A 26,571-nucleotide genomic window follows, 5' to 3' on the forward strand; every position below is an offset into this window, starting at 1 on the left:
ACCGCTGTTAATTTGCTGATGAGAATCAATACAATGCAAGTCATATTTATCACTGCACTTTCTATGAAATTCATTCTTATAATCAATAACAAGGTATTTAATATGTTTTTGTTCGCACACACGCACACACGCTCGCGACTGCTATAATTTTATTTCTGTAAGTGCATGGAGCAATTTCACGTCAAATCATACCAATGAAACACAGATTTCTGCATTACTCGAGAATTAATCAAGCAAACGAAACAAAATTTGGCATATGAAGGTTTTAGGGAGCAATAAATGTTTCTATGGCGGTTCGATACTAAGGGCAAGAGGGCTGACATACAAATGGCATGACACACCTCCTTCCCCTAGATTGAAGAGAGGGTCCCATAAAAATAACACATATATTTCAACCAAACATATTCATGAAAATATGAAAAAATAAATAAATTCGGGAGCGACGAAGTTTGCCGGGCCAGATAGTTTTCTATATAAATGAAATTAATAATAACTATACCCATCAATCTAGTGATTGGAAAGGATTAAGATTTGGGACTAGGATGGAGCGAGTGGGGTATTTTTTTTATGAGGAGGGAAATGATCTACATCAGGGGTAGCCAAACTTTTGGGCATTACGGGCGATTAATTGTTCAAATGTTAGGCTTCGGTCCACCAAAGTCGACTGTATCAAAAAGTCATTAAAAAATGAATGTAGTACTCGACGATAAAACAAAGTTTCGACCCTCCTGTACTCGCGCTCAAAGTAATAACTCGTATACTCACGCACGGTGTCACAGACTCTGCGTGTCTCGGTAATTTTGCTATTTTGTATTTGTAGGTATTTAGCTTAAGTAAACAAGATATAATCAAATGAAAAAAATTATAGGAGGTTGTGCCCAAGATACGACCGCATTGTTGACGTAGAACTACGCTGTTATTTTATATAAGTCGCTTATTTATACCTTCGGATGTTATTCTATTATGCTGTGTATTTTAGAAACAACTGGTTAGTAGAATAATCTCTGAAATAAGTTTTTCATTGTAGAATCAGTAGACGATAATTGATTGGTGATTCATTTTTGCTCTCGCAAAACAATACACTATCTGATCGTATGTCGCAATTTATTTCATGTCAATGCATTGTAAACTTACCTCCAACGCTATTCCGGTGGCCTTTTTCGCAATTGACTTAAACTCGGCTACAGTCGATTATATACATGTTGCACCAACACCATCATTCCACATCTCATAACTACACTAATATATCTTTGGCACTGCATGGAAACAACAACAATGACAAAATCGTTCGTACAACGTAAACCAAGCGCCAAACAAGCGTTCGCCATAGCATGCATACAGAGCCATACATTGGTGGTTTGAAACTACTAGGAACATAAACACTTCTCATAATTTTGCGCTATTCTCAACCGAAACACTTCTGTTATTATTACTGACCACGGATAAAGTTGCATTACTTTCTCATGCTCGACATAAGCGCAGCTGTCATCCTTAGTGGAGGATGTTCTACTACTGGCAAGCGATCCCAAATAACTTATAACATTCCAGTGAGACATTCAAGTTACTCGGTATACCCCAAATAATTTTTTGGCGCACAACTTTAACGCCTGCTTCGCCATAACGTCAGTTTAATGCATTGATGCATTCTCAAAGGCACCAACGAAGCCCTTATGATGACGGAAAACGAACAATGTTAACTGCTTGGAAAAAGACTGAATTATGACACACAGCTTGTACTCTGCTGTAACACTCATCGATGCGAATTCGCTGATGAGTTTGTCAAGAGCGATCGCCTTCACCACCAGCGGGGGGAGCTTGATTTAGGTTGCTGCCTGGGTAACGGCGTTTACATTTTCGATTTTTTTTAGGAAAATGGAAACGCTTTAAGTTTTCATGAATTTTAACCATTTACAAACCAGGGGATTCTAATGTATAGCATATTAAACAAATCTTACGGAATTTCCGATTCGTTTAGTATGTGAATCGGCAAAATCCGTTCGTGGCAAAAATAGTTATTAACGTTAACTTTATTTCATAAAAACGTGACTTGTTTTCTGATATGGCACCCTTAATGAAAGACGTAGTTCTACGTCAAAAACTCCAGAAAATATTTTTTCTTCAGCTTCATTCAGTCGTTTAATTCGCTCTCTTCAACAAAATTTTTAATTCTCGTTCTGTGTGACCATGTACTCGAGTATAGGAGGGTTAATTAAAAGAAAATATGCCATACTAATAAATATTAAATGATAAATAAGTCTATAAAATAAAAATACCGGTTACTAAATAATTGATAAGTAATATTCTATGTTCTGTAAAATCTTATCAATCAATACATATTATTTTTGAGGAAATTGTGATTTATGAAGTATTTATTTTCCATAAAAATATACCCAAGATGATTGTTATATTCCTCAATTATGTATGAAATCTAGAGATGGAACGGATATCCGGTAACTATCCGGCTTGTGCGACCATTATTTGCTATCCTGCCGAATACCGGATAGTGCTCACTCGATTAGAGTAGAAAATATTATTAGAAAATAATGAATAATTTCTCATTAACACGAGATTAATCATGTTTTTTTTTTCAAAATAGGGTTAATATTAACTCATAACATTAATACATTAACACTATTACTTTTATTATATTTTTTTCTCCAACCGATTATTAACCAACCAGTCTCAGAGAACAGTCTTTCATTGCAAACACTACAAGCAGTTGAAAGATAAACTCTAGCAAACCTTGCCAATCGAGGGTAGTGCTTAGATTATGAAGACCAACAAGCGTAAGGAACGTTATTGCGATCAATTCGAGATGTTTTCGCATAACAGTCGATTTCGTTAGTAATGGATTTTTTTTAAATGGGAACTACCTTTTTCATTTACCACTTCATTGAAACTGTCCTAAAAGGTGTCATGAGCTTCGCGTGTAAAGTTTAATTCAGTTTCGTCTCTTCAGCTTCGTTTAATATGATTTGTGGTGAAGTAAGTTTACCCTCTCTTAGATTATCATTCCTGAAGACCGTTCCGAGTATTTCGCCAATGAAAATAATTGATTGATGTTCTTTACTTATTCGAATTCGTATTACTGACTGTTACACGACTAGTATTAAAATTATTTCAATATATCCACAAAAATTTCATAATTGTAATACAAAATCCTAAACAGAAAAAAATCTGTTCAATATTCCTATTATATATTTTTTATTATATTATATTTTTGTATTTTTTGAAGCGATAGAATCTCATAGAATAGAGTTGTTTCTCGAACGTTATGTGTTGCGAATTGCATATGTTGCCGAAATGTTTCCCAAAGGAAAAAATATCAGGAATGCAACATGCAAACCAAACAGCTTGGAAAATTATGCTGACAGCTTTCACCCGATTGTATGTATAACAGCAAAATAGAACTAACGAACAAAATTCTGTTCAACTAGAATTACATAATAGGGCCCAATATTAAATTTTAGAAATTTCTAAAGCGTTTTTCTAATCATGACTATATTCATTGAAAGTGATCTGCACAATTAATTCAAATGACTCATCATAGTTTTAAAATCAAAATAACAATACTTCATTGAAACTCGCATGCGCAGTCTTCAAAGGCGAAGCTTTCTCCAAAAAAAAAAATAGATTTTATTGATTCTCGAAACCTTATGTCGGATGTTTCCAGCATTTTTAATTGGAAATTGGAAATTGTTCCTAGAGACAATTCAAAGTTATTACAAGTTATGGTCGAACAGCTGGATGTGTTAATATAAAATAAATAACAATCTGAAAGAAAATATCAAAACGGAAACTTTAATGAAGAAATATCTACTCTTACAACTAATATGTTTTATTGAGGTTAGCATTAACAGCTTATAAAATGATCACGGCGAAAGGTGGAGGGATATTTAACACGTTCGTCGCCCAATGCGCTGTTTTTGAGTTTCTCGCGAGGCCCAAATTGCGGATGATTCATTAAATGAAGACCAAACTTAGTTTGTAGACAACCTTTACATGATCTAGTGAAATTCCTTTCTATGTGAAGACGAATTGATAACAATAGCGAATGCCAAAGTCATATCATACGGGTATCGCAAAAAACTCCAGTACAAACCTTCTGTACTACAAATTGATAAAAAGTAAAGTATAAATATTATATTAATATGATCATGATTTTTTTATTTTTCTCCATATCCTATAGTTACATTTAGGTGCCTACGCTGTAGTTTTGAAAATCCTATTAAATTTGAACGAGGAAAGTGTCACCCATATCTGGGTGACGGGGCGACGAAAAGGTTAATCCATTGTGTTTGGAGGTGACACTATCCTAGACCAGCTGGCGGGCGCCTAGGCATACTTACGCGGGCGACCGGTAGACCGCGGATTACCGTTTGGCCATTCCTAGTCTAGATAATAGGTAGTACTTAATTTTATTAATGTCATTCTTCTGAGTCTTCTGTGAAACTAAACTGAGTTTTCACTAAAATCGCATAAATCAAATACAGCATTGAAACGACGCATGATGTTGGTTATGGCTTATGATGGTTCATTACCATGCAACGTGGCAGGCGAAAAAAATCGGAGGTTTTGAATCATAACCAAGAATGACGTTGTCTAAAAGATCAGTTTGGCAGCAAACACGGATTTCGCGTTCTTTCATCTTTAATTCAATGTTTCCAATCCTAGTAGCTCACATTTATTCTAGCAGGGCGACAGATTGACCGGGACGCGAAGCACGAATTTACGCTGAACGACAAACAAGCGATCGGTTACGATATTGTGAAACGGGTCCCAGATGATTGAACCCATCGAACCAAACTGACATACAGGGATTGCAGTGTGTATGGATCTTCAAACTCTTTTGTCAAATTTCCAATAGTACTAAGCTGTCGTCGTGCCTTCACGATTACCTGGCACTTCGAAACACTGAAAGATACAAACTTGACTAGTAACTCCTGAAGCCGGCCACAATCTTTTTCGTTATAATAAATTGTGACAAAGATTTTTGTGTCGCCTACGTACACAAAATAGCACCCGTAAATATCCGGGAATACTACAGGGCCAAGACTATTTCCTTGAGGTACTCCTGAGGGGTTACAGAACCAGTCTGAAGTTGAAAATCAAATCTTGACCACAAGAGGTCTATTGCAGGGATACGATTCAAGTCCCTCAACAAATTTTTGTTGCGTCATCATTCCTTGCTGAACCGATAGAAATGATTTTTTTCCCTTTCGATCTGCTCGATTTGCGGACCCGAATTAAGTCATGGATCATGAAATGATATTCTGTAAAATTATTGTGTAATAGTAATTTTTGTGTAATTTTCTATGGTCTCAACAAAAATTCTCTTAGTTCTAGTTTGGAAATGAAAAAAAAGGTTGTTAGAAAAAGTTCTAATCCTTAAATATGTCCATTTTGCGAAGTACGAGATGTCTGTACCCACCCTTAGAAAAATCCTCGGTCGAAAACTACTAAATACATTTGGTAATGCAAAATTAGTAGAATGTACAAATTTTTTTGTACATATTGTCAACAAACCCGCATCCATACCAGAGATTAGTATATTTTACTCGATAACATTAGTAAGCTTGTATATTGTCATATCTGAAAATTGGTGGGAAAAGCGCGTATTAACCATTTTCATTGTTCCCATAAGGCAATACGGAGGTATAATAAGGATATAATTCTGATACGTGCATTTTCGGCGAGAAAATGTAGCCGATATTGGGCTTCCGAATCATGGTTCTGCTTGACATATGTGTTTATTAGTACGGTCGAAAATGACTATAGATTGGTAGTATTTACCAAAAAATTCGTTATATTTACTAATTATTTCTCTCAGTGCAAGCATATTAATTTTAGAAAATCCTTTTGTTCAGGGTAAAACCGCAAAGATGATTCTGTCCCATGTTTTCCTATAGATATTAAGACAATAAATCTCAAACTAATCATAATAGTCAATTGTTGTACACATTTTTGTAGGAGCTGTCATTTTCGAATTACATATATCGTTTTTAGAAGTATAATACAATATTCGCCAAAATACAGTCTAGACCAAATTTGGAGAAATTGAGGTACCTAATTTGCTAATATCTTCACCCTTAACACGTTGAGTGCCACGGTTTTATAGCGATTGGATGGACATTTTTAAACGTATTAGGACCATCGTTTCATATCGCAGTGGAAGGTATTTCTGTTCGAAAGGGAATGCTTATGAGCTTATATGCTGATATTATATTCATATATATTTATTATCATATGTTATACTGTCAGTCACCGGTGACTGACGCGGCCTGAACGAAAACTCAGCGTCAGTCACCGGTGACTGACGTGGCAATCAACGTGTTAATCATGCTTTTATCTTTACTTTTGATCAGTTTTGAGAAAATACCGCTTATCCTATAGACCAGTTGGTATTTATAGTATACGAGTCGTTGTATGCGATTATGAGAGGCATGCGTAAAATAGTATTCAACTCTTTTATTACCTCATTGTGTCGTGTTCACAAACAGCCACATGCTATATACTTCTAGGCGTGTTTCGAATCTATATGCCCGCCAGCGCCGTTCCCAATCATGAATGAGCGTAGACTGAACTTTTCCGTCAAGAAGTGATCCTGGGGCGACACTGTATCTATTTACTGCTATAATCGCCTGTCATGACAAGAGCATCACATGTGATTGATGTACACGGTTATCCATTCCATGGCTCGGAAAGTATAACCCTGAATTCTCGCGTAACTTTTGAAAAGGTCCTATGTAACAAATGTAAACAAATCGAGTTAATGGATGCACGCTATTAGTTTTCAATCATTGAATGTATTACAAAAACAATCGTTCACGTATCTATCTTCTTCATCTTTTTGTCCCTGATACAAAAAATATCCAATGTACAGATTCGAATTTTAAGCACCCGGCTGTTACTTCGGACGCCACTTTCCTCCGACGGCCGAAACGTCCGAAGTAACAAAGCAGTCAAAACAATTCGCAGTCGTACTTCGGTCGTTTTGGAATTTGTTTCTTACAGGTGTTGTTATCGATTTCAGTGCAATTTAACGAGTGATAACAATAATAATCAGTCTTTAGAACGAAATGCTGATATTTGGATTGTTGTTTATTAGTTAGTTTCAAATTTTTATAGTGCAACGTAATATGTCCAATGTGCAAACGCGGGGTGACCGGAAAAAATCGCCAAGTAAAAGAAAAAAGCAGAAACAACCGCAGAGAAAAAAGCTTTATATCATGCAAGCCTATTAGAAATAGACTGATGTGAAAAATCGTGGTCAACGAATGAAGCACACGCTGAAAAAACATTATGGGTATAATTTCTGCACGGCAGAAAGCGCAATTTTTATTATTAATTTATTTCAAACGAAAAAAAATACAATGTTGGTTTGTTCATGTAGCAGATTTTCTATATGGAAAAATCGTTTAGCGCGTAATCTTAATATTAGAAAATTAGAAGTGTGGAGTAATATTTATATTATTGTTATTAGTAAATTGTAATACTTATTTATCGTAGTGAAATTTCTTCTGAGGCTCATGTAATGGGGACGAAGTCCCCATTTAACGAGGATTAGGAATCGAGGCGGCCCATGCCGCCAAGATGACGCAATCCGAGTCCACCGCCGACCCGCCGTCGGAAGCGGCGGTGTCTCGCAAGCAAACCTGTGTTCCACTGATTGCCCGGTTAGTTTGAAACATAGGATACGATCCTTTAGCAATGTCCGACCGAGCTTTAGCGAGCGTCGGACGGCATACGTTCACCTAGTACATGACGTTTGCCCGGTATCTTTTTTCTTTGAAATATTCATTGCAGGTCAAAACACGGAACAAAACAGGATAACAGGAAGTACTAAATGAGAACATGATCTTATGTCGTTTTGAGTTTGGGTTAAGATGATGGTTTCGGTACATTACATTGTACATTTTAGTACATTGGCTAATCGATCATGAGTTATGAGTTATTAAAGGAATATGAAGTGTCACGTAAAATAAAATTATAGATATCATTCATATGTTTTTATTTTTGCGAAGAACAATGTAATATTTCCTCATATCGAAAATTCATTAAAAGTCCATTGTAATAGTTGATAAAGAGGAATATTAATTATTGTATATTAGCTATTTTCCTTAAATAAGATAACTTGTCCTTTGTTCCATGATATTTTTCTACTGAACTGGCTACAATCGCGTAAAGTTTCCTGTATTTCCTTTTAGTAGGCTCCAGTTGGTTAGTTTCAGAGTTCACTAATGTAAGCTTGTGACAAGCTAAATCTCGTCTCAATCCATCGAAAAGGGTCCACACACTTGGGTGACTGCAATGAAATATAGAATTGAGGGCATTGTGAAATCCTTCGCAACTATTAGTAGTCCTTGGTGATTCATTGAGAGCTGTATCGTAGTGGTTCCATGTTCGAGGATGAAATAGTGGACCTCTTCCGGCAGCACCTTGTATATAAGTTGAAAAAAAATAGGACAGAACTTCGTTGAATCTGTCTTCATCAGGAAAAGTACTAGCAAGGCTTTTGAAAATATCTTGTACGTCTTCTTTTGGAACGAACGACAATGCTGCCAATGACTTCAACTTCAATCTTGTATCAATATTTGATTCATATTCCGATTTTAGGCCAACTGCATTAATTTTTCTTATAATGCTCTGGCACAAATGAAAATAACAACCTTTAATTTCGGTTTCCGGGAAAACAATTCTCGCAGCATTCATACAAGCCTTTTCAAAATCCAGAAGTATCCTCTCAGGAGCCATATCCGGAACTAACCTTTTTAAAATATTAAACATCTCCAAGTACGTTTGTTCATTTTTCTTCGTCAGCAGTATATACACACATGGTGGATACGAATTTCCTACTTTGGCATGGACTGTATAGAGTTGGTAAAACATATTTGGTGCTTTGTCAAATGTTCCGTCGCCGAATAGTGTGTCTTGACTTAATTTGCCCATTAAATCTCGATCTCCTAATATTAAAATTCGATTTGAACCGTCTAATACCGAGTCGTGTAATACAAGATCCCTGTATTTCTCAGGAATTGCAAAATCTGCCGTGGGTGGATTTGGCAAGTGCTTCATTACTCGGTGGTTTCGAAGAGTTCTAGCAAGGGAAGATTGCTTTGGCAGATAAGCAATTACATCCGTGCTTAGTTTTGACAATGTCTCTCCAATAACATTGCGGGCGGTGGCATTTATTTCAGCCATGGCTTCTACCATTCGTCTTTTTGCGATGTTTGCTTCAGCTTTTTGAGGACAGGCATCATGACTGTGACTACTTGGCTCTTGTATAATGTCGTTGTTTCTTGTCTTCATACGGGAATGGCACTTCGATTGTCGATTTTCACGGCACTTCCATGTATCTATTCCATTTAATGTTTTAGCATACAGATACTCAAAACCGTTATAGATGAGAACTCGGTTGTCTTTCTGACTGGTCGAAAGCTCCATTGCTTATAAATCAAAAAAATTAAAAGTTAGATTCTTCGAACTTCTGATTATAAACAAAACCGAGACCGAAAGAACAAAACGTGTTTAACAATTTTCGATGCCTACTTGAGTATTGCTGCGAATGTGAGGGTAATTAAAAACATTATCTTTTTTTCCGTGCAGCAGTAATACCCATGCTGTTTTTTGAAAGTGTGCTTTATTCGATGACTACGATTTTTCACGTCAGTCTATTTCTAGTAGGCTTGTGTGACATAATGCTTTTTTCTCTACGGTTATTACTGTTGCTTTCATTTACTTACCGATTTATTCCGGGAACCAAACGCGGGCAGTCAAAACGTCCAATGTAACATTTTTCGCTCCGAGGCTTCAACCTTAATCTCAAATCACGGAACAATAGTTACGATTGGTTTTACGAAGTTATTCTTGACAGCTAGTGGTGAAAACAGTGATAAAGATTGATAGCTTTTAAGACAATTCGCGAAATAATGTTCGGGTCTTCAACTACGTTTTTCTCGAGTTGGCGAAAATGTTACATTGGACCTTTTCAAAAGTTACGCGAGAATTCGTTATTTTTCGAATTCTCGCGTAACTTTCGAAAAGGTCCAATGTAACATTTTCGTCAACTCGAGTAAAACGAAGTTGAAGACCCGAACATTAATCTGCGAATTGTATTGAAAGGTATCGATCTCTAGCGCTGCTTTCACCACTAGCAGTCAAGAATAACTCTGTAAAACCAATCGTAGCTGTTGTTCAGTGATTCGAGCTTAAATTTGAAGCCTAGGAACGAAAAATGTTACATTGGACGTTTTGACTGCCGCGTTTGCACATTGGACATATTACGTTGCACGATGCGAATCTGAAACTAACTACTAAACAGCAATTCAAATATCAGCATTTCGTTCTAAAGACGTATTATTGTTGTTATCACTCGTTGAATTGCACTGAAATCGCTAACAACGCCTGTAAGAAACAAAAACCCAAAACGACCGAAGTACGACTTTGTGTTGTTTTGACTGCTTTGTTACTTCGGACGTTCCGAGCGTCGGAGGAAAGTGGCGTCCGAAGTAACAGCCGAGTGCTTAAAATACGAATCTGTACATTGGATATTTTTTGTATCGGCGATAAAAAGATGAAGAAGATAGATACATGAACGGTTGTTCTTGTAATGCATTCAATGATTGAAAACTAAGAGCGTGCATCCATTAACTCGATTTGTTTACTTTTGTTACATAGGACCTTTTCAAAAGTTAAGCGAGAATTGTTTATTATCCAAAATGTTATTTATTTAGTTTCAGGTTCTTAATTTTTTATATATGTCTGGTTGACAAGCGAACAATGAATTAATGAAATTAAATTAAATTAAATTAAAAGTGGCCATTTTATTGTTTATTGGTGAACCGTTTGAGTGCGGAACAAAATATGCCAAGCTTGGGTATATTTATAAAAGCTTTAGCTATTCAAGTGCCATTTTTAAAATCCATCGAAAAATGGAAGAGCAATAAGCGATAGGGGTTGTACTGATTGTCCCCTCCGCATGCCCTTTTTCTACCGTGTCTTTCTCCCGATTTCCTGGCATCCTCGTTTATATTTAATAAAGAAAAAGTCCACTGGTCGGACCTGACAAGCTCCAATAACCTTTTCTTATTGACTTTTTTTTAATACTAACGATGTTCATAGCTATCAACAACGTGAACATTGAACAAAACCTAATAAACAACTCTTAACATTACTAAAACTACATTTATCAACATATCTAAATCAAAGACATTTACTTTACACGACGCGCTCTTCTATTTCCGGAGACGGTCACCAACAGAAAAAAGACCATATATATTCATGGACGCGGCCTCTCGACTACTCAAACCGGTCCATTGTTAAGCACGCGGGGTCCCTCAGATGAGTTGGTATGGAGCTGACAATGACCCTGCCAATTGACAGATTGCTGATTTTGTTGTCTGCGGTTTTGATTTATTTCAGTGATAGCAGAGTCATCACTTTAGCCGATGGTGAACGACTGTTAAAACTCTTACGACCCGTCAAAACCTCGTTCTGGTTGGTTTTCATCGTCTTCAGTACAGTACAGCGATGTTTTATTGTGTCGTGTAATGTTGTGCCGTCTTTTCATTTTCTTTTGATCTGTCATTTTATTTTCATTAGGTTTTATCTATTGAAGTTATAGGTAAATAGTTTTTTTTTAATTTTATGCGATATACCCTATCTACATAGCTTGCTATTTCATTTCTTTTAAGTGCGTTTTATTTTTTTTTATTTTAAAAAAATACCGTGGACGGAGCCAATCTTCTACAAATAAGCAAGAACCAACAAGTGACTTGTATATCAGTATATCAAACCAGAAATCACAAGATGCTGCTCGTAACCGTTGGTTCAAAGCGTAATTTATGCTTCGCCCAAATTCGAAAAACAATATTTCGTATAGCAGCTATGTGCACCGGGCACACCCCAAGTAATGGATATTGAAAATTATTATTGGCTGGTTGTTGGCCCGTTGACTTGAGAATAAAAATTGTGAAATCGGTTCTACGTTAGTCGTTCTTTATTGACTGGGTTGTTGACAAAAATGTGAAGAACAGATGTATGGGATAAATGGGACTGTTTCTAATTTTCCCCAACAAAACCATTTATTAATTTACATTTACTAATGATAAATCACCATACGCATGATTCTTAAAGCTCATCCATTTTTACTGAAGACGATACGTGGAATTATGAGTACGAAATTCCGCGCAGCGAATGACCTGAGATGGCTCAAGTCACAGTATTCCCACAGGCGAATGGCGTGACTATGGTTTGTCACTTAGGTGTCGACTCGGGTATCAATTGGGAGCTGAAGGTTCGGTTGATTCCACAATAAAGCGAGAAACTTTATTACCTCACGTCATTCGCAGCGCGAAATAAAGGGGGCTATCTAGACCAGGGCCCGAAATCTTCGAAGGTGAAAAATGAGGACCGACTCTACTCTCAACTTCGCTTCGACTAGAACTGCTTCGGCAGTCGCCGCCAACAAAAAGTGACTTGACTAGAAAATGAATTGACTAGCGTTGACTAGCGGAGATAACTGGTGAACTAGTCCAATCAGTGGTTATTTTAACTGACGCGACTATTGAATACAAATCTGTCTCTTCATCCAACTGACTTCAATCCACACTTCCATTTCCCCCTGACATTAATCCATATCCGCGTACATAATCTTATTTTTACGTCCATATAAAGAGGAACGAAAACATGATTTCTGATGCAAAAAAGAAGTTACCCCATCAATGGACGGATTATTGTCTACCCATCGTGAACTCAAACCAACGAACTTATACATTTATCAAGTATGCTATAAAGGTTCTCGCGTTAGTATTAGTTAGTATTAGGCGTGCAAAATAGCGCACACACACTGCACGTTATTTTATACGTGTAAGTAATTTTCGTGTACGATACAAAGGAATTTAGCTCACCTGTAGCGTATGTCAAACCACGTTGAAACATCGATGCATGCACATGTGCATGGGAGAGAGAAAGAGAGGAACGAATTCATTTTAGGGGAAGTCACTTCAAAATGCAATGAGGACAATTCGAGTTGACGGCGGAATAGTGTCGACATCTGGATACGTTATTAGTTTGTATGAGGCCAACTCTTCTCTATCAGATTAGTCGGCCCTAAGGCTGTTTGAAATTAATAAAATTTGAATGAATTTTTTTTTCTTGGCGTTATTTACCTACTAGAAGTACGTTGTTCTGACCCTAATTTAAACTAATTTCTATGAATTTTCAGATATTCTCACCAAAACTTACCATTATAATATAAAATTATCTTTAGACACAATTTTTGGATGATATTGTTTCACTAGTTGCAAGCAAAAGTGATTCTCATTTAAATAGAGTACTAATTTGGTTTGGGAAAACTAATTGTCATTCATAATTTTTTTATTTTAAAAGCGTGTTCATTTCTTTTGCAAACCCATATTGTCATGCCTACTCCCCCATTTCGTAATACGAAGCTCAATGCCGTCAACGCGTATTTGACTGGGAAGAATGAAATGATATAGTCGAGTCGGTAGAGGGAGATAGCGACTAAGAGCTCCCGCACACTACAGACGGCCGGATCGGCCTACTGGTGCAAAAACCGACCCAACTGAATCGGTGTAATGTGCGCACATGCATACCTCTCCGTACTGATTAAGAAGCCGACCGAACTATCGGTCGACAAGTCAGTCTGCAGTCTGCGGGGGCTCTAAACGCCCGACTGACTGTTCAGTCGTTTTGGCGGAGAAACTGCGTGATGAAGCCAAAAGTCATTACTAACTGACTATGGATATAGTCAGTCAATTAGTCAGCTGACTATCCTCAGTTGACTATGACTATGCAGAGCTCTGATCTAGACATTCATCAACATTCAGACAACGGACGAGTGCCTGGAAAAACGACATTTCTAATCGAAGTGTTCACCATTGTCATGGATAACAACAGAGTCATAAGTTTTGGGAGTTGGATTAAGCGCTAGCATCAATTCGTTGTAGTCCATGTAGAGTATTTTAAGAGGATAACATAATCTTGATGAATAATCTTGCACAAAGTAAATTCGGTATCCTGGAATTTCCTGAACAAATCAGCAGGCAGAAATCGGATGGGAATAGACTGGGATAAGTAGACCTGAAATTATCTTTTATTTCTATTTTCACGAGGTGTTTCTTCTGAGTCTATTTGAATTCATGTGTACTGTACTGGGTGTTAACAGCACCCAGCTCATTCCACATTTTAGATCTTCTTCCCAATCAACTTAATAATCTCTCATTGTAATCGGTTCTGTTTCGCTCCCTCCTTCGTCTTCGGAGAGTTCTTCAACGGTCATGTTGGATGATATGGAATATGCACGGGAAGAACTGGCAGTCGGTAATTCCAGATACGACGGAGGTGCGGTGGCGGCTTGTTCTATCGCTGCTAACGATGGAACTGATTGAGCGTAGCCAAGCAGAGCTTCGCGTTGTTTTTCGATGATTATATTCGGGTAGATATTATTATTTTGTATTCTCAACGTTCCGAGTGTAACAGGAAGAATTACTGTGGGTCTCTTCCGTGATCGAACAGGATGGAGTACGATTTCGATCTCGTATCTGGTATGGATTATGTGACAACGGGTGTCATCACTTGGACTACCGGAACCGATGAGAATGTTCTCCTCAAATCGAAGAGATTGTCTCCTAGGTATTCTACCCGTTTGTCTTTCTTCTATTATGGTGTGCTCTAGTTGTTGTTTGATCCTCGGTACCTGACTGATGAATGTGTCAATTCTTTTAAGTTTGATAGAGACAAACCTCATATCCACGATACTGTGATTGTTAACGTGAATTTTTAGCTCTATAATTTCACCTGGTGCATAACCAGAGCGAGGTATACTGGCGCTCACTGTCAATGGTTCGGTGAGGCCAAAATAGAATGAGGAAACTGTTTCAGCCATAGCAGGAAATGATAACCTCTCCGACAGAAGATTTAGATCGTACACTGTTTTAACGGTCATCAGAGCCTGGTAGGTGATGTTGTGTTTCCATGGTCGTTCCAGGGAGACTCTCACTACGTATCGGATGTGACCGTATTTGCTTTCCATGGAAGCTGGAACATTGGCTGGTATTACACATGAGAAGGGGTAGCTATAGGAACCAGCAATCATCTCCAACGCGTTTCCCACATCGGATCCAATGAAGTAACTGCTTGTGCTGAAGTAATCTTCGCGGCCACTGAAATTCGTCTTTTGTTTCTTGTTGTCTGAATCATTTTTCACCTTGGCGATCCAATTGGTTGCTGCAAAGCCGCATATTTGCATACATAGGCCTGGAAAAAAGAGAAAAAAACGAAGTGATTAAGTGATGTGTTTTGAACAGTAACTAATTTACTAGTAAAAACTAGTGTTTTAGTTTTGTTGGTGATTGTGCAATGTTATATGGAGAACGCAGCTGACGTCATTTGTAAATGGTTTTATTTAGCTTGCCCTTTAACATGTTTGTCTGTAGCGCCCCACATTTATCCCACATTAATTGGAATTTGACCCCCTTCCTGTTGACCGATTGATCTGAAATTTGGAACACACTTTTATCTCTGCAGTCACTATAAAACTGCGTATTTCATGATCTTGAAAATCCAAGATGGCGGCCGCTACAAAATGGCGGATCACATATTTTCTCAGAACTTCATATGAAAAATACAAATCTAAGATGGCGCCACTATAAAATGGCGGACTACACATTTTCTCAAACTCCCATTAATATGGGTATCAAATGAATGAGCTTGACTAGTATAACACAGATGTTTACGAAAAATGTAAATCAAAGATGGCTGCCACTACAAAATGGCGGACTACATATTTTTTTTCAAAACTCCATTAATATGAGTATCAAACGAAAGGGCTTGACTATTAATATGGGTATCAAACGAAAGGGCTTGACTAGTAGAACACAGTTATTTATGAAAAATACAAATCCAAGATGGTGGGCACTACAAAATGGCGTTTTTCCAAAACCCCATCAATATGGGTATCAAATGAAAGAAATTGACTAGTAGAACACAGTTATTTATGAAAAAAATGTAGATTTGATATGGCCACCACCTAGAGATGGGCAAAACGGTTCATTTCAGTGAGCGGCTCAGAGCCGTGCGCTCAATGAAAAGAGCCGGCTTATTTGAGCGGCTCGACGGCTCTTTTCAAGAACTGGTTTATTCGGATATGTAAAGAATGGAAGACGTAAAAAATAAGGTTTAAAACAATAATCAGTGCAGAGAAAAGTAAAAATATTACTTTACTAAAGGTTTTCTCTGAAATATTTCCATCACAATGATATTCTTTTTTTTTATTTATAAACATTATCTTTCCAATGTTATATGATGGAAGTCTACTACATCTTTCACTGCAAACTTGTCTTGCTTTCGGAAAAACTCGCTCATATGGTACTGAAGGCGCCGGAATATATAATATTTTCAAAAAAAAGATAGAGCCGCGGAGAGATAAATTTCCTTTCATTCCACCAAAACGAAGGGTCGCTTAGTCTCAGCAAATGTGGTTCCGCTAAATGTTTATCTACAATAGATGTTGCAACAGCTTTTGGATCATGTGAGGATCGAAGATTGCCAACCAATGCATTAAACTCCTCCCATACAGATGACAGCGCTTCATCACCAACGATTTGTGGTAGTTTCGTAGGTGTGTGTTCTATGGATGTCATTTTTAGCATCCTTATCAACGACTGGTGTGCATAGTTGTACTTTCTGTTATCCCCAAAACCTTGCTGCTTGAAGCGAGGATCTAGCAGTATTTGTTAGGCTACTAATTCGTCTGACTCAAGATTTGTAGATCGCTTTACCAGCTCCGGAATCAATTTATACAGAGCTTTTTTATAACCACTAGAACTGATTTCTCTTGATCCATAAAATGTTGATCATGTCGAATTATCAGTCGGGAGAATATAGCAGTTTTCGATAACGACACAGTTTTCTCCTCGTGTTATATCCCAAACGTTTGTAAAATATTTCGAATGGAATATTTTCATGATTAACTGTATTATATTAGTCAAATCATTTCATTCGATACCCATATGCTGGTTGGATTTATCATAAATAACTGTGATTTACTAGTCAACCCCGTTCATCTGATACCCATATGATAGGGTTTTCCGAAGAAATGTAGTCTGCCATTTCGTAACGGTCACCATTTTCGATTTACATTTTTCATGAATAACTGTGTTCTACTAGTCAAGTCCTTTCATTAGATACCCATATTGAGGGGATTTTGAAAGTAATACATATTTCGCTATTTTGGGGTGGCTGCCATTTTGGATTTACATTTTTCATAAATAACTGTGATCTACTAGGCAAACCCTTCCATTCGATACCCATATTGATGGGGTTTTGACGAAATTAGTAGTCTGTCATTTTATAACGGCCGCCATCTTGGATTTACATTTTACATAAATATCTGTGTCCTACTAGTCAAGTCCTTTCATTAGATACCCATATTGATGGGGTTTTGAAAAAAATACATATTTCGCCCATCTGGGATGGCGGCCATTTTGAATTTACATTTTTCATAAATAACTGTGATCTACTAGGCAGGCCCTTTTATTTGATACCCAAATTAATAGGGTTTTGGCGAAATTATCTGTCTGCCATTTTGTAACGTCCGCTATCTTGGATTTCCATTTTACATAAATAACTGTGTCCTACTAGTCTAGTCCTTTCATTAGATACTCATATTGATAGGGTTTCGAGAAAATATGTAATCCGCCAAAATTTACAAACATACAAACAGATAAATGAAACCGCTTGAAATGCAGCATGGGAAACATATATTTCTTCCGCACTGCCGCAAGCCACGGTTCGTCAGAACAAGCGTACGATTCACGGTTCTTTATCAATAAGCCAGCTCTCAAAAGAAACACGGTTCTTTTATGAACCGCAGTTCTTTTTTGAACCGTGGTTCTCAAATGAACGGCTCCTCAATGAACCGCGGTTCAAAAAGAGCCACGGCTCATAAAAGAACGGTGGGTCTTTTTTGAACCGTGGTTCATTCAAGAGCCGTACATTTGAGAGCCGCGGCTCATTTTTAAAGAACTGTGGATCGAACGCTCTTTCTGACGTACCGGCTCAAATGAGCGGCTCGTGAGCGCTCGCCCATCTCTACCACCACCACAAATAGGCGATACATATTTTTCACAATACCCTGTTATTATGGGTATCAAATGAAAGGGCTTGAATAGTAGATCACATAACTTGAAAACTCCAAATCCAAGATGGTCGCAATCACAAATAAGAAAATTACTTTTATATATATATATATATATATATATATATATATATATATATATATATATATATATATATATATATATATATATATATATATATATATATATATATATATATATATATATATATATATATATATATATATTTATATCTGCAGAGTTAATGGAAATATTACCAATAGGAACTGATTGTTCTAATACTCATAAAATACCTTTATCTCTGCTGTCATTTTAAAACTGGTTATTTCGTGATCGTTTTTTCCTCACTTTGTAACTTTCAGTTCTAGTAATCAACGTTCTCCTAACAAAATGCTCAATGTCAGTTCCAATCGTCGAACACGGGGCTCAACGTGTTAAAGAATCTTGAACGAGAATTATGTTATGATATTAATGTTTTATTAACATTACACTTTTCGGTAGAAATCTTTAAAAAAAATTTGAAAAATGATTAAGTAAGGATCAATACTACTTGTTCCAAGCATTCAAATAACATCAAGTAAAATTTTCTTTGCATAATTTGAAACTGCTTTGGGGCTTGCTAATCTGATAGAGTTAATTGCTCCACACCACCGTAGATGTCGACCCTTCACATTCGCCAGCGCGATTTTTTTCATTAATTGATTTTTTTCTGTTGTAGAAGCATTAGTTTACAAAGTTCTTGCCATGAACAATCCCAATTAGATCAATAAATGATTTTTTCTGAGATTGAATCCACGAACGTTCGCTTAGTGAGAAAACCGTCCGTTTGGCATGGAATGGCTGTTTTGTTACACGTATAATGGTAATAAGTATGAATTATCGTGGAAAGACATTGCAGGAAATAGCAGCTATACTCGGAAGAACCAACTATACAGCAAAGTGGAAATACGAAGGAACTATGGATAATTTCTCGGGTAGAAAACACAAACGTATCCTGTTTTCTGATGATGAACGAGTAATTGTGCGAACATTTTGAAAGAACTCAAAAACAAACATTCCTAAATTGACTACCGAAGTAGTCGACACCAGACCTGTCAGCGCAGACACTGTCCGTGAAAAGTCTTTCATTTCAAAGGTGAATATAAAAAAATGACCACAGTTTGCTAAAGCATATGTTAACATAACTAAGGAGTTCTGGAACAAGGTCCTTTATACGAATGAGATGAAAACCGATCCCTTTGAATCCAATGGAAAACAGATGGTGTGAAGGAAATCAGGATCGGTGCTCCAATTTCAGCATTTGGTTCCCACAGTAAAACACGGCGGCGGCAGTCAGATGATGTATGGTACGATGGCGGCTTCTGGAACTGGAACCACAAGGTTTATCGATTCGGCGATGGACAAGATGGCTTCATTGAACATCCTGAAACGTAACCTTCAGTGTCTCGTGCAGAAACTGGGTCTCTTTCGTGATTACTACTTCCATCAGGGTAGTAATCACGAACGCAGAACTCGAAAAGACGATTAAGGAGATCTGGGAGAGCATTTCGTTTATAGTGACCGCAAATTTCGCCCGGTGTTTGTAGACAGTGCTGGACGCCAAAGGGGGTCATTCCCAATATCTGTTAACATTTCCGAACTGATTTAGATTTTCTTCTTAAGAAAAACTTGAACTGTACACTCAATTTTGCCACGTCTTAATTGGAGATTTTTTGTTTATATTTCAACCAAAAGAAAATAAAGTTATTGGAGAATAGTTATACTAAGTGTAATAGAATACACTGAGATCTTTGTAGTAATGGAAAAACACTAGGCGGAGAATACTGCAGCTTGGAAACAATACTTGCTGCCCGCCACCATCAACTCGAACGACTATTTGTTGAAAAATGACACATAAAATCTAAGACTCTTACATGGTGAACTATTCTCATTTATAAGAGTCGAAGTTATGGCAAACCAGAAACGAATTATGTGATACAATGTTGATTGATGGAAATCTTCAAAAATTGTTTCAATCTTCAAATGAATGTAACTGCTCCGCATACACTGTTGAAGGTGCTGAAGCTGTTAAATATCAAGAATAAATTTTTACATCTAGGATAATCATTATTTCTTTCATATGAATAGATATAGCATGATTGGGTCATACAGTGGGACAGTTGATACGGGGATTCTATTGCTGTGTTTTTAACAACACGAATAGTCTGATGTTTCTTGTTGCGAGCAGCAGAGCGTGTATATCCGTGATTTCCGTAGATTTCCCTAGCAATTAAAGGCCCGGAGAAGCTAAAAGTTTCTAGCTAGACTGTGCATATGTTTCCTTTTTTTCTGTATTATAGTGACTTTTAACACTTTTGGCTGGTTCCAGTTTTGGAAGAATGTCGGGAGTGGGAATTGATTTCGTGACCCTTAGCCTGAGAGGCACGGATGATACCACTACGCCAGATCGCGTTCACTATATACATATGTTAAAAAGCATGAAAAAATTGCAAAAAATAGAACTAATCCACCGTGAATGTTTTAAGAATGGAATCCAATCAATCTTCATTCGTTCGCAAGATCTGTATCAGATATTACAAAAGAAACTTCGGAAATACCTGACTATCGAACGAATCGGATGTAGATATTAGCTCTAACTAATACCAGAATAACGTTTAGAACCAATAACGTTTAACCTTCCTATACTTGCGTGTAGGTCTGACAGACCGAGCATCAATGAGGTGGCAGAATTAAATGACTATTAAAACTGAATGAAGTTAAAGAAAAAATATATTCTGGAGCTTTTTCACTTAATTATACTATTTTCTTTGAATAAATACCAATAACGCCCAAAAATACCCAATAGCAATATCACAGAGACGCACACAGTCCAGAGTACACAAATTACGATTTTTTGCGCGAGTATAGGAGTGTTAAAAAGTGCAAGTTTCCTTTATCAATGCTATTTTTAATAAATCGTCTTGAATCTTGAACAAATACATTTTATGTTTGGAGTTGAATGGATAGCACAGAATATCACACCACTAGTAATACGAATATTAGAATATCACACCACTAGTCCTGGCCTGATTAGCGGTAGCAGTTCATTCACTACATTTGAAGACATGTTCCCACTTATTTACACTGGAGTTTCTGTTACGCAGTTGCTAGATAACATCGTGCACTTTGAAATTCGCCACCTTATGTCTATCACCTAGTTTACCTCTGATTTTTTTATTTTTATCCAATGTGAGTTCTATTTTTCCGCTTGCGGTATCTCCGGGTCGATATATCGCCGACGGATTGTTATCGAACAATATTACACATCTAATATGTTTTGACTCCTTGGCTTTGTCGTTTCTGGTCATCATGTTCGCGAAAACAAAAACACCCCAATCCACAATGAACGCAATCGGGTACTGTATTCAAATCGCGTCCACGATTTTCGGCTACACCAGTCGCTATAAATTTCAGTTGAATCGATTTGCGCTTATCTCCTGATAGTGAAGAATTATCATTGTCGTAGCTGCATTTTTCAACAGAAGATAACCGTTTTTCGACGTCTATTGCAATTTTGTTTATTTCGATATATCAAGATGCTGTTGACGTTGAAACAATCTGATTCTTGTGAAGCAATACTTTTTAATATAATCAGTTAGTCATCACTGTGGATTTCACCAGCTAGGTATTAGTTATAATAAAATATGACGATTGGTAAGAACGTTGATAAATGGTATTTAGTTAATCTGTGCATCATTGCTTCCGATAAGCATTTGTTGAAATTTGCCAGGTGTGAATATATTCAGTGCGTTGCTGGTTTTGAATCGTGAACAAGTTCGACCTCAACCATGCCCAAAGAGAAACCTTCAAAAAAAGTGAATTGCCAAGTGCGTTTCGATAGCAACCCCAATGCGATTTTCAGGGCAGGAGATGCGGTTTCCGGGACGGTTATACTTACTCTAACTAAGCTGAAAAAAGTTAAAGGTTGGTATTGGAAAACCTTGAGTCACCTTATCTATGATTCACAGTTTTTCGATTTTCACAGGAGTGTATGTATTGATTTCTGGCTTTGCTGAAACATTTTGGGACGGTAAGGTATATCATGGTCCCAAAAACCGGAAAACGAAGGCACACTTCAAAGGCTATGAAGATTTCATTGATAAGAAGATCTACCTCGTAGAATCCGACGATGGAAGTCCTATAGATTTACCCATGGGCTCTAATCAGTATCATATTCGGTTCGACATTCCTTCGACAGCATCAACTTCAATGGAAGGGAGGCATGGACACGTACGATACTTAGTGAAGATTGTGCTAGAAAGGCCTTGGAAGTATGATCAAAACTTTCAGACGCCTCTCACGGTATTAGCCAGGGCTAATAGTCAGAGTTCGCATCTTAGCAAACCTATAAAAGTAGAAGATCAGTTGAGATTCTATTGCTGGATGTGTCGTTCTGACCCACTTTTAGTGGCAGCCACCGTACCCAGATCTGGGTATGTTCCTGGCGAAACCATTGATGTTACTCTGACTGTAAACAATCTGAGTAAGGAAGAAGTATCAGAAATCATCGTAAAGTTCCAAAAGGTTATTCAATTTATTAGTCAAGTACAGATAATTGGGGAAACGCAACTTTTTGCCGAAAACAAGATAGTTAAATATGAACTTCTCGAGATTCAGAAGACCCTATCGGTGGCTAAGCTCACTAATACCAAATTTGAAAAACAATTCGTTGTTGGACCAATAACGCCTACAGAAAATCAGCATTGTGATGTTATCAAAATTGGATACGAAATGCATATATCCGTGAAACCACGACTATCCAGGCAGACAATTGAGATGACGATTCCGATCGTGGTTGGATCTTCCGAATCGACAACAAATGAAGTAACACCTTTCCAGAGATCTTCTGGAATCGAGAAGCTAGCTATGCACTTAGATGAAACTCTTCCCACAGCTCCTCCACCACCATACTTCGAAAGCAGTTGCAGCATAGGGAGGATAAATTCTATTCAGAGTGTTTACGAAAGAGAAATAAGTGAAGATAATTGAAGAACAGATTGATTAACATATATGATAAAATAGTACAGTAATTTGTGAAATCCTATATTTCATTTTTGCAAATACCTATTTTGTGTAAATCGAAATAAAAATAAAAATTATGAAATAAACTATTGCGCTTCTATAATGCATTCATGAACTGCTTTGATGTTCAAGGTTTGAAGGTTTGAATTTGAAAGTTTGAATAAATCAAAAATTCAATACTAAACGATAGGATCCGAAGGCAGTTTTGCATTGCTGAAATTTCTACTTCATGCTATTTGATTACTAAACACATGTAGTCTGGACACTTACTCAACCATTTTTTTATACACTTCTTGTTATTTCCACAAACATTTACCATTATAATATAAAATTATTACCAGGTAAAGTTACCGTTTAATGTTTTCGCAATTTCGAAAAGACATGTTATTTCATTACATAAAATACAAATTTTCATTCATTTCATTCATTCATAATGAAAGCATGTTAATTCCACCTGAAAAACCATAAAAAATTTGCATACCAGAATCCGAATTGAATTCCGATTCCAATAATACGACAGCAAAAGCAACAAGTTTTCATAGACCTTATTTTAAGATTTTCCAAAACGAAACTCGCAACTTGATAGCTCAGTAAAATTAATTGGTAAACCACCCAGCAAACATTAAATCGTATAATAAGCGTATATCTAACATCATATGCCCTAAAATTTTGTTGGCATATAATGCGCCTAACTGGCATATGCATGCAAAAGTGGAGGCCATATACATACATGGCAAATGCTTACCGAATTTGTTTGGATGAATATGCAACTTTGACCGGCTATAATAGCGATTATGTTGAAATTGAATTGCGATCTAATATGAATATATTCATGAATTGTCAAAGCACCAAATACGACTTTTGCCATACTCATATACAATTTATTACAGACATAGAAAAAAAAACTGTTAAGAAGTCGAAAATCTATGGTGTTAAAACACGCGGTCAGTTTGGTAGATTTTAATTGAAATTTAACTCTGTCTGATATTCCAGCGATAACACGATAGACGTTGAGTACTTCAGTATGTATTTCCGACTGATGAAGAGAATGATTCTGCGTTGGGCTTTAATATTTATAGTCTTGGTCAGATTAAAAGCGCGAGAAAAAGCTTTACGATAGGTCAAGCTGACCATTTAGACAAATTGAGCGAGAGCTCGAAAGTTAGCGAGCTTTCTCCGTGTTTCTAGGTCTAGGCTAGGAAAGTTATCTACATTCCTGAACATACGCCGGCCACCGTTGAAAATTTCATTTTCAACATTAAATTCACTATGGTGGTGACCTGCGACTAACTATCCTAACACTTATCAATGATCTATGATTTTATACAAATATTCGTTGATTTTCTTGAACGTAAAATTGGTTGGATTTCAGTGTGATGATAGTGGCCAAGAACTAATTGTTTCACTGTTTTGGTAATTGATCCTCATGACGTCAAGTTGCTCCTCCTCCTTCGGCTTCCTCCATCTCACATCCTTCGTCCCTTGGTTGCCGTTGTTTTCTGGTCCTGGGCGCTGCGGTTGTGGGTTGTAGCGCATAATGCATGATGCAGCGTGCTCAAGAAGTTGTGCTCGTGGTTGTGGGGTGGCAGGTTGTCCTCCTTTACCAGAACCATAGTTCCGATACGGATGTTGTCCTTTTCAGTTGTCCATTTGGTACGAGGCTGCAAGCTAGAGAGGTATTCTGTGGTCCACCTTTTCCACAGTCTGCGTAAATATTCCTGTACGGTTTGCCAGCGATCGAGTTGGTTCGAGGGAATGTTTTCGAGTGACGGTTCGGCTACTGCAGTGAGTGGGCGATGGCTTAAAAAATGTCCCGGAGTTTACACATCGAGATCTTCGGGATCAGCTGAGAGCTGGGTGAGCGGCCTCGAATTCAGGCAGCTTTCTATCTGGGTTAGAAGGGTGGTTAGCTGTTCTGCTGTTAGCGATGAATTACCGAGAGTGACACGAAGATGGGTCTTGACCGACTTCACCGCGGCCTCCCACAAGCCTCCAAAGTTCGGTGAACGAGGTGGAATAAATTTGAACTCGATACTGTCCTCTGCACATGAACGTTGGATAGCCTGCTTCATTTGCTGCGAATTAAATTGTTGTTCAAGTTCCCATAGTTCTCGTGTAGCACCCTTAAAATTTGTTGCGTTATCGCATTCAATAAGGCGTGGTTTTCCACGTCGTGCAATAAATCTCCGGAGCGCTGCGATGAACGAACCGGGGGAGAGGTCTCCCACTAGTTCGATATGAACCGCTTTTACGGATAAACAGACAAAAATTGCGACATAACATTTTGTTGTCTTCGAACGGTGCTGTGGATGACGATAAAACAGTGGACCACAAAGATCCACACCCGTGGAAAGGAAAGGCAATGTTGGAGAGACTCTCTCGGGAGGTAAATCACCCATGATTTGCTCTTGGAGTTTCGGGCGACATCTAAAACAGCTTATGCACGAATGTACAATTCTTCTGGCAAGATTACGAATACGTAACGGCCAGAACTTTTCTCGTATGCGATGAGTAACTGCGGTCCGGCATGAAGCATTTTCTCATGGTAATATTGAGCTATCATTGTTGTTAGTGGGTGGTTGGGGGGTAAAATCATTGGATGCATTCTATTCGACGAAACAGCAGCGTTACGCAATCGGTAGTATTCCGTTGGAAATGAAGGGAACTAAATTCTTCAATTTTGAACTTCTCTTCACTTGTTCGTTGCCTTCTAAACAAGCAAATTCTTCACGAAATATTTCGTGTTGTGCAATTCTCACTAATGTTTCAACAGACCTTTCTAATTCGGAGGGTCCTAACTGACCTTGTTGGCCCTGATGACGATTACGAGGATCAGCATTGAAACGGAATCGATGAATCCATGCCACTAGACGAAGTAGTGCAATATAGGTTGACCGTAATGCGAAGATTTGGTTCGGCGGGATTGGCTGTACGGCTAACGAGATCGGCTGTTCTTCTAGGTCTTCTCGCCGAATGTTTTCTCTGGCAGGTCGTTGAAACGCTGGCCAAAATCTCGTCGATTGAGACAGTCAAGGCGGTCCATTCCACCAGAGATTGGTATGCTGGAGTTGAGCATGGTCCATTCCACGAGATATTATGTCCGCAGGGTTCTCTGTCCCGGGAACATGAGTCCACAATCCAGACGATGTTATGTGTTGGATCTCCGAGACCCTGTTCGCAACAAATGTTTTCCACCGGGAAGGCGTGCTGGCTAGCCAGTGGAGGACGATAGTGGAATCTGTCCAGAAAAATGCTTTCATCTCATGCTTGATGGAGCTTTGAACCTTTTGATAGAGGTGAGAGAGAAGCAAGGCTGACGAAAGTTCTAGTCGAGGCAAGCAAACTCTTT

General features: G+C 37.7%; 3 protein-coding genes across 4 annotated transcripts; 1 reads left to right on the top strand and 2 right to left on the bottom strand.

Moving 5' to 3' along the window:
* Nucleotides 1-8,004: 8,004 nt before the first annotated feature.
* LOC129777626 (uncharacterized) lies at nucleotides 8,005-9,748 on the bottom strand. The gene is made up of 2 exons (XM_055784003.1): nucleotides 8,768-9,748; nucleotides 8,005-8,438 (listed from the first exon to the last, which is right to left on the bottom strand). The coding sequence occupies exons 1-2, from the start codon at nucleotides 9,442-9,444 to the stop codon at nucleotides 8,372-8,374; spliced, it is 744 nt and encodes a 247-aa protein (XP_055639978.1). The 5' UTR covers nucleotides 9,445-9,748; the 3' UTR covers nucleotides 8,005-8,371.
* Nucleotides 9,749-14,143: 4,395 nt separating this feature from the next.
* LOC129777165 (arrestin domain-containing protein 17-like) lies at nucleotides 14,144-24,092 on the bottom strand. Of its 2 annotated transcripts, none has more exons than XM_055783258.1 (2): nucleotides 23,968-24,092; nucleotides 14,144-15,279 (listed from the first exon to the last, which is right to left on the bottom strand). In XM_055783258.1, the coding sequence occupies exon 2, from the start codon at nucleotides 15,269-15,271 to the stop codon at nucleotides 14,231-14,233; it is 1,041 nt and encodes a 346-aa protein (XP_055639233.1). In that variant the 5' UTR covers nucleotides 15,272-15,279; nucleotides 23,968-24,092; the 3' UTR covers nucleotides 14,144-14,230. The 2 variants fall into 2 exon arrangements, with proteins under 2 accessions (XP_055639233.1, XP_055639232.1); XM_055783257.1 differs by lacking the exon at nucleotides 23,968-24,092 and adding an exon at nucleotides 21,364-21,535.
* On the top strand, nucleotides 21,747-23,219 carry LOC129777166 (arrestin domain-containing protein 3-like). The gene is made up of 3 exons (XM_055783259.1): nucleotides 21,747-21,873; nucleotides 21,931-22,124; nucleotides 22,186-23,219. Exons 2-3 carry the CDS (start codon nucleotides 21,989-21,991, stop codon nucleotides 23,187-23,189), a joined length of 1,140 nt encoding a protein of 379 aa, XP_055639234.1. The 5' UTR covers nucleotides 21,747-21,873; nucleotides 21,931-21,988; the 3' UTR covers nucleotides 23,190-23,219.
* Nucleotides 24,093-26,571: the final 2,479 nt, after the last annotated feature.

Source organism: Toxorhynchites rutilus, chromosome 3, assembly GCF_029784135.1.
Source record: "Toxorhynchites rutilus septentrionalis strain SRP chromosome 3, ASM2978413v1, whole genome shotgun sequence".
Lineage (NCBI taxonomy): Eukaryota > Metazoa > Arthropoda > Insecta > Diptera > Culicidae > Toxorhynchites > Toxorhynchites rutilus.

Excerpts from the sequence above, each read along its gene's own strand:
- LOC129777626 (XM_055784003.1), bottom strand. The coding sequence starts at position 9,444 with ATGGAGCTTTCGACCAGTCAGAAAGACAACCGAGTTCTCATCTATAAC. Across the intron at positions 8,439-8,767 it reads ATGTTTAATATTTTAAAAAG|GTGCTGCCGGAAGAGGTCCA; the intron begins GTTAGTTCCGGA and ends CTTATATACAAG.
- LOC129777166 (XM_055783259.1), top strand. The coding sequence starts at position 21,989 with ATGCCCAAAGAGAAACCTTCAAAAAAAGTGAATTGCCAAGTGCGTTTC. Across the intron at positions 22,125-22,185 it reads TAAGCTGAAAAAAGTTAAAG|GAGTGTATGTATTGATTTCT; the intron begins GTTGGTATTGGA and ends CGATTTTCACAG.
- LOC129777165 (XM_055783257.1), bottom strand. The coding sequence starts at position 21,511 with ATGATGACCAGAAACGACAAAGCCAAGGAGTCAAAACATATTAGATGT. Across the intron at positions 15,280-21,363 it reads TAAAAATAAAAAAATCAGAG|GCCTATGTATGCAAATATGC; the intron begins GTAAACTAGGTG and ends TCTTTTTTCCAG.